The following is a 15919-nucleotide window of genomic DNA, read 5'->3' on the forward strand; positions in this document are numbered from 1 at the left end:
CTCTTTGTGTTTGTGTGTGTGTGTGTGTGTGTGGGGGGGGGGGGGGGGGGGGGCCACCGGTGAAGGTCACTGAGGAGAGAGAGCCTCAGTGGGCTGTGTTGAATGCTTTCAGATGGAAGGAGGCCCAAACTGGAGATACACACACATTTCTACCAGTAGACTCTGGTCTAGCACTGTATATGGCGAATGAGGTTTGACACTAAGTAAGAAGGTTGGGTTGTTGTCTCCTTTAGAATATCCAACTCCTTTACATCTTGTGATTACAGGCTTTTCAATCAGTCACATGATTACAGCTGGATAGGGCTTATAATGCAACTATGCAGTGCTTTATCCTGTTCCTTTGTTATAGGCTATTTAAATCAAACAAAATGGTGCCATTGGTTGATTAACTGATGTTCAAAGAATGTATTGATCTTCTCCCGATTGACTCTTGAGTATCTCTGCCAGGGAGAGCCTCTGTGATGGTGACTGATGACAGCAGTAAGGGTTAGGGTTCATATTGATCAACTGATTGATTGATTAAAGTGATGGACTTTGTTTTTCTCTTCCTGTTTCAGTGAGCAGAGTATCTACCAGGCGAGAGCCTCCGTCATGGTGTATGATGACAGGGTTAGGGTTACGACTTGATAGACCAACCGACAGATCAATCGATTGATTTATTAACCTGTCTAGGATGAGAGTGCCGCTAGCGGCACTCCCCCCCCACCCCCACTGAAAAGGCAGAGCCGCGAAATTCAAAAAAAATATTTTTTTTAAATATTTAACTTTCACACATTAAAGTCCAATACAGCTAATGAAAGACACAGATCTTGTGAATCCAGCCAACATGTCCGATTTTTAAAATGTTTTACAGGGAAGACACAATATGTAAAGATGTACATCTATTACCTAAAAACACATTAGCATAATCCACCATCTTTTATTTGTCCACCAACACCAGTAGCTATCACCAATTCGGCTAAACTAAGATATTTATAGCCCCTAACCAAGAAAAAAACTCATCAGATGACAGTCTGATAACATATTTATGGTATGGGATAGGTTTTGTTAGAAAAAAGTGCATATTTCAGGTAGATGGCATAGGTTACAATTGCACCCACCGTCACAAATGGACTAGAATAACTACATAGAGCAACGTGTTTACCTACTTACTAATCATCAAACATTTCGTAAAAATACACAGCATACACTAATCGAAAGACACAGATCCTGTGAATACAGACAATATTTCAGATTTTCTAAGTGTCTTACAGCGAAAACACAATAAATCGTTATATTAGCATAGCACATAGCACATAGCAGCCCAGCATTGATTCTAGCCAAAGTGAGCGATAACGTCAACATCGCCAAAATATATTAATTTTTTCACTAACCTTCTCAGAATTCTTCAGATGACACTCCTGTAACATCATATTACACAATCCATATAGAGTTTGATCGAAAATGTTTATATTTAGCCACCAAAATCATGGTTAGACAATGTGAAATGTAGCCCAGCTGGTGAGAAAATGTCCGTGCGCCATATTAGACAGTGATCTACTCTTATACATAAATACTCATAAACGTGACTAAAAAATATAGGGTGGACAGGGATTGATAGACAATTTAATTCTTAATACAATCGCGGAATTACATTTTTTAAATTATCCTTACTTTTCAATACAGTTTGCGCCAAGCGAAGCTACGTCAAAAAACATGGCGTCCTAAGCCACTAACATTTTTCGACAGAAACACGATTTATCATAATAAAAATGTCCTACTTTGAGCTGTTCTTCCATCAGTATCTTGGGCAAAGGATCCTTTCTTGGGTCTAATTGTCTTTTGGTTGAAAGCTGTCCTCTTGCCATGTGGAAATGCCAACTGCGTTCGGGATGAACTGGAAGCGTGCCCAGCAATTCACAGCGTTTCAGAAATAAATGTCCCAAAATCGCACTAAACGGATATAAATTGCTATAAAACGCTTTAAATTAACTACCTTATGATGTTTTTAACTCCTATAACGAGTCTTAACATGACCGGAGAAAGATTACTCCCAACACTAATGCTTGGAACAGGTGCGGGTCGGTGTCCTCCACGCGCATAACACAGCTCCAAAAGAGTGACTAGCTACAGGGTTTTTTAATTTATAGTGCCTGTGAACGCGCAATCGACCCCATTCAAATCGTCATCACGTAAAGGCATCCAGGGGAAGACGTAAGCAGTGTCCGTATACTCATAGGAATAACATTGGCTTTAAAACTGACTCCAGAACAGTGGCCAAAATTTCTGAAATCTGACTCCATGTCAGGGAAATTGCTGTAGAATGGGTTCTGTTCCACTTAGAGACAAAATTTCAACTCCTATAGAAACTATAGACTGTTTTCTATCCAATAATAATAATAATATGCATATTGTACGATCAAGAGTTTTGTAGGAAGCCGTTTCAAAAATTACAAGATTACCATAAATAGTGACAACAGCGCCCCCATCCTCAACAGGTTAAATTATGAACTAATAGTTTCTCTCTTCCTGTTTCAGTGAGCAGAGTATCTGCCAGGCGCGAGCTTCTGTCATGGTGTATGATGACAGCAGTAAGAAGTGGGTTCCCATTAAGCCAGGCCAGCAGGGCTTCAGCCGCATCAACATCTACCACAACACTGCCAACAACACCTTCCGCGTGGTGGGAGTCAAACTACAAGACCAGCAGGTAGAGGTACACACACACACACACACACACACACACACACACACACACACACACACACATTGATCTGAAATGGCCTTGAAAGTAACCATTGACTCGCTCCATCTCTCCGCTCCATCTCTTACCTTCAGGTGGTGATCAACTACTCCATAGTGAAGGGGCTGAAGTATAACCAGGCCACGCCCACCTTCCACCAGTGGCGTGATGCCCGCCAGGTCTACGGACTCAACTTTGCCAGCAAGGAGGAAGCCACCACATTCTCCAATGCCATGCTGTTCGCTCTCAATGTCCTCAGCACTCAGGACGGAGGTGAGAGAGAGAGAGTGTGTGAGGGAGGGAGGTGGGGTGGGGTGGGTGTGTGAGGGAGGTGGGGTGTGTGTGTGTGTGTGTGTGTGTGTGTGTGTGTGTGTGTGTGTGTGTGTGTGTGTGTGTGTGTGTGTGTGTGTGTGTGTGTGTGTGTGTGTGTGTGTGTGTGTGTGTGTGTGTGTGTGTGTGTGTGTGTGTGTGTGTGTGTGTGTGTGAGGGAGGTGGGATGTATTTGTGAGACTATGGTTTTAATTAGAATAAGGTTACATTTAGACGGCTTGCATTTTGGACACCGTGTACATTTAAAATAGACTACTAGTGAATTTGCCAGCTTGCAGGTGGCTGATGAGATGTGATCTTTTTAAAACGTTAATGTGCTAACGAGATAAATCTCATGCAGTTTGACACTGACAGACGGAGCATCTTAGGTCACCAGAGACCAGATTAACACTACTAATGAAGCCGTTTGGCTCACACACACACACACACACACACACACACACACACACACACACGCACACACGCAGACATACACACGCACACACGCAGACATACACACACACACACATACTAACACACACACACACACACACACACACACACTAACACACACACACACGCAGACATACACACACACACACACACGCAGACATGCACACACACACACACACACTAACACAAACACCGGTTAAACCTTATGGGTCTCCCAACACACTGGGCCAAGTCAGTCAGTCTCTTTGTGTAATTGGCTGTGAGTCATGTCCAGTGTGTGTGTGTGTGCACATGCTTGCATGCTTGTGTGTTGGTGTGTGTGTTTATGAGTGTTTGCGTGTGTGTGTGGACAGGGTTAGTGTATGTACAGCTCCTGGGGAGGAGGGTAGTAATAGGTGTTTAGTAATAGGGCGACGGGGGGGGGACAAAAACAGGCAGATTGGGGGGGCCTGACCAAATATAAACAACATGAGAAAGCCCTATATAAAGTCAATTCCATTTCATTATGACCAGGAGGGAAAGGGAGCCTGTCGTGCTCGGTGGGGCCAATTCCATTTCATTATGACCAGGAGGGAAAGGGAGCCTGTCGTGCTCGGTGGGGCCAATTCCATTTCATTATAACCAGGAGGGAAAGGGAGCCTGTCGTGCTCGGTGGGGCCAATTCCATTTCATTATGACCAGGAGGGAAAGGGAGCCTGTCATGCTCGGTGGGGCCAATTCCATTTCATTATAACCAGGAGGGAAAGGGAGCCTGTCATGCTCGGTGGGGCCAATTCCATTTCATTATAACCAGGAGGGAAAGGGAGCCTGTCGTGCTCGGTGGGGCCAATTCCATTTCATTATAACCAGGAGGGAAAGGGAGCCTGTCATGCTCGGTGGGGCCAATTCCATTTCATTATGACCAGGAGGGAAAGGGAGCCTGTCATGCTCGGTGGGGTCAATTCCATTTCATTATAACCAGGAGGGAAAGGGAGCCTGTCATGCTCGGTGGGGTCAATTCCATTTCATTATAACCAGGATGGAAAGGGAGCCTGTCATGCTCGGTGGGGTCAAATCCATTTCATTATAACCAGGAGGGAAAGGGAGCCTGTCATGCTCGGTGGGGTCAATTCCATTTAATTTCAGTCAAACTGAGGTTAGAACAGGTGGCACTTACTATCAATGATTCTGAATGGAATTTTAATTCACTTTGACTGAATGCCCTGAATTGAAATTGTGGATATTAACCCTAAAATGGCGACAGGTCAGGAGGTGATCTACTATGTCGTGAATAATGTAGGGGAATCAGAGTATTGGGGCTCTCTGTCTGTCGGTCCACATTTACTGTCCTGTCATTCTGTTAGAGTTTATCCTCAAAACCAACCTCATTGTTCTCTCTATGTTCACCTACTTATCTCTCTCATTCTATGTTCACCCACAGAATATTTTCTCTCTCACTCTCTCTTCAATCACAGCAGGTTCGCCCAGTCATTACAGTAACGGTGGAGTCCTCTCTTCCCAGTCATTACAGTAACAGTGGAGTCCTCTCTTCCCAGTTATTACAGTAACAGTGGAGTCCTCTATTCCCAGTCATTAGAGTAGCAGTGGAGTCCTCTCTTCCCAGTCATTACAGTAACAATAGAATCCTCTCTTACCAGTCATTACAGTAACAGTGGAGTCCTCTCTTCCCAGTCATTACAGTAACAGTGGAGTCCTCTCTTCCAGTCATTTCAGTAACAATAGAGTCCTCTCTTCCCAGTCATTACAGTAACAGTAGAGCCCTCTCTTCCCAGTCATTACTGTAACATTGGAGTCCTCTTCCCAGTCATTACAGTAACAGTGGAGTCCTCTCTTCCCAGTCATTAAAGTAACAATAGAATCCTCTCTTCCCAGTCATTACAGTAACAGTGGAGTCCTCTCTTCCCAGCCATTACAGTAACGGTGGAGTCCTCTCTTCCCAGTCATTACAGTAACAATAGAGTCCTCTCTTACCAGTCATTACAGTAACAGTGGAGTCCTCTCTTCCCAGTCATTACAGTAACAATAGAGTCCTCTCTTCCCAGTCATTACAGTAACAGTGGAGTCCTCTCTTCCCAGTCATTACAGTAACAATAGAGTCCTCTCTTCCCAGTCATTACAGTAACAGTAGAGTCCTCTCTTACCAGTTATGACAGTAGCAGTGAAGTCCTCTCTTACCAGTGATTACAGTAACAATAGAGTCCTCTCTTCCCAGTTATTACAGTAGCAGTGGAGTCCTCTCTTCCCAGTCATTTCAGTAGCAGTGGAGTCCTCTCTTCCCAGTCATTTCAGTAGCATTGGAGTCTTCTCTTCCCAGTTATTTCAGTAGCAGTGGAGTCCTCTCTTCCCAGTCATTTCAGTAGCAGTGGAGTCCTCTCTTCCCAGTTATTACAGTAACAATAGAATCCTCTATTACCAGCCATTACAGTAACAGTGGAGTCCTCTCTTCCCAGTCATTTCAGTAGCAGTGGAGTCCTCTCTTCCCAGTTATTACAGTAACAGTGGAGTCCTCTCTTACCAGTCATTACAGTAACAGTGGAGTCCTCTCTTCCCAGTCATTTCAGTAGCAGTGGAGTCCTCTCTTACCAGTCATTACAGTAACAGTGGAGTCCTCTCTTCCCAGTCATTTCAGTAGCAGTGGAGTCCTCTCTTCCCAGTCATTACAGTAACAGTGGAGTCCTCTCTTCCCAGTCATTACAGTAACAATAGAGTCCTCTCTTCCCAGTCATTACAGTAACAGTGGAGTCATCTCTTCCCAGTCATTACAGTAACAATGGAGTCCTCTCTTCCCAGTCATTACAGTAACAATAGAGTCTTCTCTTCCCAGTTATTACAGTAGCAGTGGAGTCCTCTCTTCCCAGTCATTTCAGTAGCAGTGGAGTCCTGTCTTCCCAGTCATTTCAGTAGCAGTGGAGTCCTCTCTTACCAGTCATTACAGTAATAGTGGAGTCCTCTCTTCCCAGTCATTTCAGTAGCAGTGGAGTCCTCTCTTACCAGTCATTACAGTAACAGTGGAGTCCTCTCTTCCCAGTCATTTCAGTAGCAGCGGAGTCCTCTCTTACCAGTCATTACAGTAACAGTGGAGTCCTCTCTTCCCAGTCATTTCAGTAGCAGTGGAGTCCTCTCTTCCCAGTCATTACAGTAACAGTGGAGTCCTCTCTTACCAGTCATTACAGTAACAGTGGAGTCCTCTCTTCCCAGTCATTTCAGTAGCAGCGGAGTCCTCTCTTACCAGTCATTACAGTAACAGTGGAGTCCTCTCTTCCCAGTCATTTCAGTAGCAGTGTGTTAATTTTGTTTTCCCCATCTTCACTCTCCTCTTTTAATTAAAATGAGTCATTGAATAGTTCTCCCCAGGGCCCATTCTTCCAGTTCTGTTCTTTTTATCTGACTAATAAACACACACAGACCGCACGCACAACTCCAAGCAGAGAAACACGTTACACACTGCATATGGGAAAATCTCAGAGGTCCACACACACACACACACACACACACACACACACACACACACACACACACACACACACACACACACACACACACACCGCTTGAGGTGACTGCGGCAGAGATCAAATTAACAGTGTGTGTGTGTTTGCTTAGCAGATGCCATGATGTCAAGGGATAGACACCCTCTCTTCTGCAGTGCTTGTTGATGCTTATACAAACACACAGACACACACACACTCACTACCTCTCTCACACACATTCACACAATTCACACACACTATGATGAAAAGGAAACATGCGATAGGCTGTTGAAGTGCCATTTCGTTTAAGCTTATATCAAGTGGCAATATACCACTGACTGAACTGCCAAAGAGCAGGTCCTACACTCAATCCAAATGGACCCATGTCCCCTGTGATGAGGTCTAAGAGGATTAGATAGCTGTGCTGTAAGGAATATGGTAATAGCCATATTGGTTACACCTATTCAAACCTCTTCCATCAATACAAGTGTTAATGGAGTAGGCCGGGGTGTAGGGATTAGGTTTCAGTGTAGTGTTTAGGGTGTAGGGGTTGATTTGGAATTGGGCCTGAGCTTCATAGCACCTCACCTTACCACTCCTCACTATTCCTCACGTCTGCTCCCTGGTGTTCTGGAGGCCTGGGGCCTCATTTATCAAAGGTGCGTATCTCTGCGCAAATCTTAGACCATGCGTACGCTCAACTTCTAGTGGTTGATCAACTGTATTGGAAGCAAATATTGTTTTTTTGGGGGAAATGGATGTGTTTGAATCCCGGGAATTATAATAATGGTAGACTAAGAAAAATTTGAATCGTGGGTCTAATGATTAAACAGATGCATTTGCCATTGATTAGGAGATCGCATAGCATCATCTCACCGAATAAATGTATTTTGTTTTTATTACATAGGCCTAAATCAATGTCATATTGCTTGTCTCTCCTTTTCTGACATGACTGGTAAATAGACTTGTAGCCTATGTCAGTATGGGTAGGCTACAGTATTACTGTGCAATAGGAGCTGGACATAGTAACATGTTTAAGGAGATAGAAAGACAATCATGCATTGATAAACAAAATATTTAACAACAATTCATCTTTTGCAGAGAATTGCGGGCTGTGGGCAGCATTTACTTTTAAATTGTTGAAAAGACAATCTTTCAGAATGTGCTGGCAGTGTTTACCAGCTATAGGCAACATGCATTTTAAGTTGGAAAAGTAGCTGACAAAGATGAAAACATTCTGCCCACACCTTCTTTTAGAAACGGACATGGCCCAGTTCCAACATTTCCAAATCATGGCCTACAGCAAATGAGGGTGTTTTTGTTAGCATAAAAGGTGAATGGAGGGTGTTTTCCAGGCTGGGTTGTAGCGCTCCTTAACCAGTGCACAAATATAATATGGCTCAGACTTATCAATGAAAACATTAGGCATGCAAATCCTAGAATCTCCACGTATGCCAGAATTTAGTAAGACATTTGCGCACAGTTGACAAGTGAGGCCCCCTTCCTGATCTCAATGACCCCTGGTGTTCTGGAGGTCTGGTGTAGACAGCCTTCCTGATCTCAGTGACCCCGGGTGTAGACAGCTTCCTTGATCTCAATGACCCCTGGTGTAGACAGCCTTCCTGATCTTAATGACCCCTGGTGTAGACAGCCTTCCTGATCTCAATGACCCCTGGTGTTCTGGAGGCCTGGTGTAGACAGCCTCCCTGATCTCAATGACCCCTGGTGTAGACAGCCTTCCTGATCTCAATGACCCCTGGTGTAGACAGCCTCCCTGATCTCAATGACCCCTGGTGTAGACAGCCTTCCTGATCTCAATGACCCCTGGTGTTCTGGAGGCCTGGTGTAGACAGCCTCCCTGATCTCAATGACCCCTGGTGTAGACAGCCTCCCTGATCTCAATGACCCCTGGTGTAGACAGCCTTCCTGATCTCAATGACCCCTGGTGTTCTGGAGGCCTGGTGTAGACAGCCTCCCTGATCTCAATGACCCCTGGTGTAGACAGCCTCCCTGATCTCAATGACCCCTGGTGTAGACAGCCTTCCTGATCTCAATGACCCCTGGTGTAGACAGCCTTCCTGATCTCAATGACCCCTGGTGTTCTGGAGGCCTGGTGTAGACAGCCTTCCTGATCTCAATGACCCCTGGTGTAGACAGCCTCCCTGATCTCAATGACCCCTGGTGTAGACAGCCTTCCTGATCTCAATGACCCCTGTTGTTCTGGATGTCTATGGATCCACCCAGCCAGTCTCTCTGTCTTCAGTCTTCTGGAAGCTTGTTATAGATGAACTACCCTGCACTTTCCTGCTGCTGCTTAGTGGTGTAGGTTACTGGGGATGACACTGGAGACGAGGGGGAGGTATGGGTGAGGCAGAGGGGAGGTATATGGACAGGTGAGATAGACAGAGGAGGAGGAGATGGAGGAGAGAGGGCGAGCTATGGTGAACAGAGAGTGGGTCTGCCAGTGCTTCTGTGTCTGCCACAGCCGATTCTTCCTCTTTAATATGTCCTGTAGGTACTACTGCTGGATATCTCTCACACTCTCACTGGATTGTCTGTGTGTGTGTCTGTGTTATAATCATGCCATAGAATGTATGTGTGATGTGTATATATGTGTTTAAATCGTGGCATGGTTTGACAGAGAGAGAGCGAGAGCGAGAGAGAGAGAGAGAGAGAGGGAGAGAGAGAGAGCGAAAGAGAGAGAGAGAGAGAGAGAGAGAGAGAGAGAGAGAGAGGCATGTTCTGGGGTGACTGAGTTTTGTGGATATTAGTAGTTTTGATTGGGTTTGGGGTGTGTGTGTGTGCGTGTGTGCGTGTGATTGTTGTGTATGTTTGGTGTTGTCTGAGGCTGTTGTAGATATAGTTGGTGATGTTGTTATGTGAGTACTGAAGGACATGTTGGGTTCTTGTGGATACAGGAGGTTATGTCTGTAGTGTTTGGCTGTTGTGAATACTGGGGGTTATGTCTGCAGTAATTGGCTGTTGTGAATACTGGGGGTTATGTGTGTAGCGTTTGGCTGTTGTGAATACTGGGGGTTATGACTGTAGTGTTTGGATGTTGTGAATACTGGGGGTTATGTGTGTAGTGTTTGGATGTTGTGAATACTGGGGGTTATGTGTGTGTGTGTGTGTGTGTGTGTGTGTGTGTGTGTGTGTGTGTGTGTGTGTGTGTGTGTGTGTGTGTGTGTGTGTGTGTGTGTGTGTGTGTGTGTGTGTGTGTGTGTGTGTGTGTGTGTTTGTGTGTGTGTGTGTGTGTGTGTGTGTGTTTAATAACTCATTTATAAGAGATGCTGTAGCAGTATGGAGACTGTCTGGTCAGTAGCAGTATGGAGACTCTGTCTGGTCAGTAGCAGTATGGGGACTCTGTCTGGTCAGTAGCAGTATGTAGCAGTATGGAGACTCTGTCTGGTCAGTAGCAGTATGGGGACTCTGTCTGGTCAGTAGCAGTATGGAGACTCTGTCTGGTCAGTAGCAGTATGTAGCAGTATGGAGACTCTGTCTGGTCAGTAGCAGTATGTAGCAGTATGGAGACTCTGTCTGGTCAGTAGCAGTATGTAGCAGTATGGAGACTGTCTGGTCAGTAGCAGTATGGAGACTCTGTCTGGTCAGTAGCAGTATGGAGACTGTCTGGCCAGTAGCAGTATGGAGACTCTGTCTGGTCAGTAGCAGTATGTAGCAGTATGGAGACTCTGTCTGGTCAGTAGCAGTATGGAGACTCTGTCTGGTCAGTAGCAGTATGGAGACTGTCTGGTCAGTAGCAGTATGGAGACTCTGTCTGGCCAGTAGCAGTATGGAGACTCTGTCTGGTCAGTAGCAGTATGGAGACTGTCTGGTCAGTAGCAGTATGGAGACTCTGTCTGGCCAGTAGCAGTATGTAGCAGTATGGAGACTGTCTGGTCAGTAGCAGTATGGGGACTCTGTCTGGTCAGTAGCAGTATGTAGCAGTATGGAGACTCTGTCTGGTCAGTAGCAGTATGGGGACTCTGTCTGGTCAGTAGCAGTATGGAGACTCTGTCTGGTCAGTAGCAGTATGGAGACTGTCTGGTCAGTAGCAGTATGGAGACTCTGTCTGGCCAGTAGCAGAATGTAGCAGTATGGAGACTGTCTGGTCAGTAGCAGTATGTAGCAGTATGGAGACTGTCTGGTCAGTAGCAGTATGGAGACTCTGTCTGGCCAGTAGCAGTATGTAGCAGTATGGAGACTGTCTGGTCAGTAGCAGTATGTAGCAGTATGGAGACTCTGTCTGGCCAGTAGCAGTATGTAGCAGTATGGAGACTGTCTGGTCAGTAGCAGTATGTAGCAGTATGGAGACTCTGTCTGGTCAGTAGCAGTATGGGGACTCTGTCTGGTCAGTAGCAGTATGGAGACTCTGTCTGGTCAGTAGCAGTATGGAGACTGTCTGGTCAGTAGCAGTATGGAGACTCTGTCTGGCCAGTAGCAGTATGTAGCAGTATGGAGAATCTGTCTGGTCAGTAGCAGTATGGAGACTCTGTCTGGTCAGTAGCAGTATGTAGCAGTATGGAGACTCTGTCTGGTCAGTAGCAGTATGTAGCAGTATGGAGACTCTGTCTGGTCAGTAGCAGTATGGAGACTGTGTCTGGCCAGTAGCAGTATGTAGCAGTATGGAGACTCTGTCTGGTCAGTAGCAGTATGTAGCAGTATGGAGACTCTGTCTGGTCAGTAGCAGTATGTAGCAGTATGGAGACTCTGTCTGGCCAGTAGTAGTATGGAGACTCTGTCTGGCCAGTAGCAGTATGGGGACTCTGTCTGGCCAGTAGCAGTATGGGGACTCTGTCTGGTCAGTAGCAGTATGTAGCAGTATGGAGACTCTGTCTGGTCAGTAGCAGTATGGAGACTCTGTCTGGTCAGTAGCAGTATGGAGACTGTCTGGTCAGTAGCAGTATGGAGACTCTGTCTGGCCAGTAGCAGTATGGAGACTCTGTCTGGTCAGTAGCAGTATGGAGACTGTCTGGTCAGTAGCAGTATGGAGACTCTGTCTGGCCAGTAGCAGTATGTAGCAGTATGGAGACTGTCTGGTCAGTAGCAGTATGGGGACTCTGTCTGGTCAGTAGCAGTATGTAGCAGTATGGAGACTCTGTCTGGTCAGTAGCAGTATGGGGACTCTGTCTGGTCAGTAGCAGTATGGAGACTCTGTCTGGTCAGTAGCAGTATGGAGACTGTCTGGTCAGTAGCAGTATGGAGACTCTGTCTGGCCAGTAGCAGAATGTAGCAGTATGGAGACTGTCTGGTCAGTAGCAGTATGTAGCAGTATGGAGACTGTCTGGTCAGTAGCAGTATGGAGACTCTGTCTGGCCAGTAGCAGTATGTAGCAGTATGGAGACTGTCTGGTCAGTAGCAGTATGTAGCAGTATGGAGACTCTGTCTGGCCAGTAGCAGTATGTAGCAGTATGGAGACTGTCTGGTCAGTAGCAGTATGTAGCAGTATGGAGACTCTGTCTGGTCAGTAGCAGTATGGGGACTCTGTCTGGTCAGTAGCAGTATGGAGACTCTGTCTGGTCAGTAGCAGTATGGAGACTGTCTGGTCAGTAGCAGTATGGAGACTCTGTCTGGCCAGTAGCAGTATGTAGCAGTATGGAGAATCTGTCTGGTCAGTAGCAGTATGGAGACTCTGTCTGGTCAGTAGCAGTATGTAGCAGTATGGAGACTCTGTCTGGTCAGTAGCAGTATGTAGCAGTATGGAGACTCTGTCTGGTCAGTAGCAGTATGGAGACTGTGTCTGGCCAGTAGCAGTATGTAGCAGTATGGAGACTCTGTCTGGTCAGTAGCAGTATGTAGCAGTATGGAGACTCTGTCTGGTCAGTAGCAGTATGTAGCAGTATGGAGACTCTGTCTGGCCAGTAGTAGTATGGAGACTCTGTCTGGCCAGTAGCAGTATGGGGACTCTGTCTGGCCAGTAGCAGTATGGGGACTCTGTCTGGCCAGTAGCAGTATGGAGGCTCTGTCTGGCCAGTAGCAGTATGGAGGCTCTGTCTGGCCAGTAGCAGTATGGAGACTCTTTCTTTTTTGTGAGTCAGGTCCCTTGGTTGTTGTGTGTTATTTTTGAAACTGGATAACCAAAGCCATCAACATCCTCTCTGACCTGTCCCTGATCTCTTTGGAGACACGTCTGACAGTAGTGAACAACAGAAGAGATTGTAGGGCACAACTCATGTGTCAAACACCAAGCCTCCAGGGCCACAATGTCTGTGTGATGATCCTGTCTGTAGCTTTGGTTCAGGCCCACAACATTCCCAGTCAAACTGGTACAACTCTCTCTTTTTGTAAAGTCCCACAGGCAGTGCTTGGGCTATGTAACAGGAGTATGTCTGTGTGAGTGAGTGACAGCTGTGATGCAGGTTGGAGTGGTCTACCTGAGCCTCACCTGTCAGGTGGATAAGAGACACAAACTCGAGTCTGGTGACACTGAGAAGAGAGACCCTTACCCCTCCCACTCTCTCTCTCTGTCTCTCTCTCTCTCTCTCTCTTCTTCTCTCTGTCTCTGTCTCTCTCTCTGTCTCCCTCTCTGTCTCTCTCTCTCTCTCTCTGTCTGTCTCTCTCTCTCTTGTACCAACATAAACAATCAAATCAACCATACAAATAATGGTAACCAATATCTCTGTGTTTTCACCCCTTCCCTCCTTCCCTTCCAGGCCCAGCAGTCCAGCGCCAAGTCCAGAATGGGCCCACTACAGACGAGATGGAGGTGCAGAGAGCAAGGTAAGGCATCAAGGTCATCCCACAACATTCACACAACATTTTCCAGAGAGAGAATCACTGCGGATGTTAGCATGGCAAAGACAGGAAAGACATCAGACACAACATTCACTGAACATCCCTGAAATATTTCCCATCGAGAAGATTAGATCATTAATAACACTATGTTGTCTGTGTGAGTCTGTCATCATAGACTGTACAATATAGAGTGGTCTGTCTGTCACACAGGAGTCAGTTTGCTAGCAGGCAGCAGCGCCCCTGTCCACATGACACCCATCTGTCCTCATCAACCTTTTATTCCTCTCCTCCCTCTCCTCCCTCTGTTCTCTCTCTCTCTCTGTCTCCTTACAGGATTAACAGACAGGAGGACGAGAGAGAGGGGGAGAGTAGCAGAGAGAGAGTGAAAGAGAGAGCGTAGCAGAGAGAGAGAGAGTAGCAGAGAGAGAGAGAGAGTAGCAGAGAGAGAGAGGGAGAGAGAGAGAGAGTAGCAGAGAGCAAGAGGGAGAGAGAGAGAGAGAGTAGCAGAGAAAGAGAGGGAGAGAGAGAGAGTAGCAAAGAGGGAGAGAGAGAGAGTAGCAAAGAGGGAGAGAGAGAGAGAGAGACAGACAGAGAGAAGCAGAGAAAGAGAAGGAGCGCTAGAGAGAGTAGCAGAGAGAAAGAGGGAGAGAGAGAGCAAGAGAGAGAGAGTATCAGAGAGAGAGAGAGAGTGAGAGCGTGAGAGAGAGAGTATCAGAGAGAGAGAGAGAGTAGCAGAGAGAGAGAGAGTAGCAGAGAGAGAGAGAGAGAGAGAGAGAGTAGCAGAGAAAGAGAGGGAGAGAGAGTAAAAGAAGGACATGGAATGATAGAGGTATAATGACAGCTGAACATGTGAAGTACTAAACCATGGTGGGCAGATTGTGGAGAATATATGTTAATATCAGATTTGTGCTTGAGATTATGCTCCGGGACTTTTAGACTCTTCAGAGAGGTACAGTAACTCAAGCTGTTTCTGCAATCTATTGCTATCTCTAGGCCCTCAGGGAAATACATGACCAGCCAGCCTTTGTAACCTGAGCTATTTCTGCTCCGCTTATCGTTTCATCTCAACTCCAAATGCCAAAGCAGAACAGAATAAATATGATTGTGTGTGTGTGTGTGTGTGTGTGTGTGTGTGTGTGTGTGTGTGTGTGTGTGTATGTGTTGTGTGTGTGTGTGTGTGTGTGTGTGTGTGTGTGTGTGTGTGTGTGTGTGTGTGTGTGTGTGTGTGTGTGTGTGTGTGTGTGTGTGAGCGTGTGTGAGCGTGTGTGAGCGTGTGTGTGTGTGAGAGCGTGTGTGTGTGTGTGTATGTGTTGTGTGTGTGTGTGTGTGTGTGTGTGTGTGTGTGTGTGTGTGTGTGTGTGTGTGTGTGTGTGTGTGTGTGTGTGTGTGTGTGTGTGTGTGTGAGCGTGTGTGTGTGTGAGCGTGTGTGTATGTGTTGTGTGTGTGTATGTGTGTGTGTGTGTGTGTGTGTGTGTGTGTGTGTGTGTGTGTGTGTGTGTGTGTGTGTGTGTGTGTGTGTGTGTGTGTGTGTGTGTGTGTGTGTGTGTGTGTGTGTGTGTGTGAGAGCGTGTGTGTGTGTGTGTGCGTGGAACCCCCTCCAGTGGCAACAGTCAGTATAACAGTGTGTATCTCCCAGGCCTGTGGCTGCTGGGTCAGCACATCTTCTCTCCAACAAGACACACAGCTGGAAAATTCCACATCCTCAGCAACAGCTAAATGTGCATTTTAAAGTGAGGTAAGGGGATGGGCTCTACGCAGGGTTTGCCAGCACAGATATTCTACGGTGTTTGGGTGTGGGGATTTGGGACATAAGAATTTTGCTTGCACACATTAAGGCCATAGACAAGATGAGGGCACAAGCGCCAGTGGGGGAAATCGAGGTCAACGTGCTGGGTCTAGTCATGCTACAGATGGTGGTGTAGGTGATGCTGGGCCTAGTCAGGCTAGAGATGGTGGGGTAGCTGAGGCTGGGTCTAGTCATGCTATGGATGGTGGTGTAGATGAGGCTGGGTCTAGTCAGACTTTAGATGGTGGTGTAGATGAGGCTGGGTCTAGTCAGGCTATGGATGGTGGTGTAGATGAGGCTGGGTCTAGTCAGACTTTAGATGGTGGTGTAGATGAGGCTGGGTCTAGTCAGGCTATGGATGGTGGTGTAGATGAGGCTGGGTCTAGTCAGACTTTAGATGGTGGTGTAGATGAGGCTGGGTCTAGTCAGGCTATGGATGGTGGTGTAGATGAG

The 15919-nt window shown here is 46.5% G+C and overlaps 1 protein-coding gene across 5 annotated transcripts in view; it reads left to right on the forward strand.

Annotated features, from left to right (window-relative positions):
• LOC129825357 (ena/VASP-like protein) overlaps positions 1-15919 on the forward strand; it is a 302481-nt gene that overhangs the window by 216126 nt on the left and 70436 nt on the right. For 3 of the 5 annotated variants that reach the window (XM_055885401.1, XM_055885398.1, XM_055885399.1), the window contains exons 2-4: positions 2518-2692; positions 2815-2992; positions 13599-13665. In XM_055885401.1, coding sequence (XP_055741376.1) covers positions 2518-2692; positions 2815-2992; positions 13599-13665 — 420 coding nt within the window. The remainder of the gene's footprint in view (positions 1-2517; positions 2693-2814; positions 2993-13598; positions 13666-15919) is intronic. The other 2 variants (XM_055885400.1, XM_055885402.1) reach the window with 1 other exon arrangement.

Source organism: Salvelinus fontinalis, chromosome 27 (genome assembly GCF_029448725.1).
Source record: "Salvelinus fontinalis isolate EN_2023a chromosome 27, ASM2944872v1, whole genome shotgun sequence".
NCBI classification, from domain to species: domain Eukaryota; kingdom Metazoa; phylum Chordata; class Actinopteri; order Salmoniformes; family Salmonidae; genus Salvelinus; species Salvelinus fontinalis.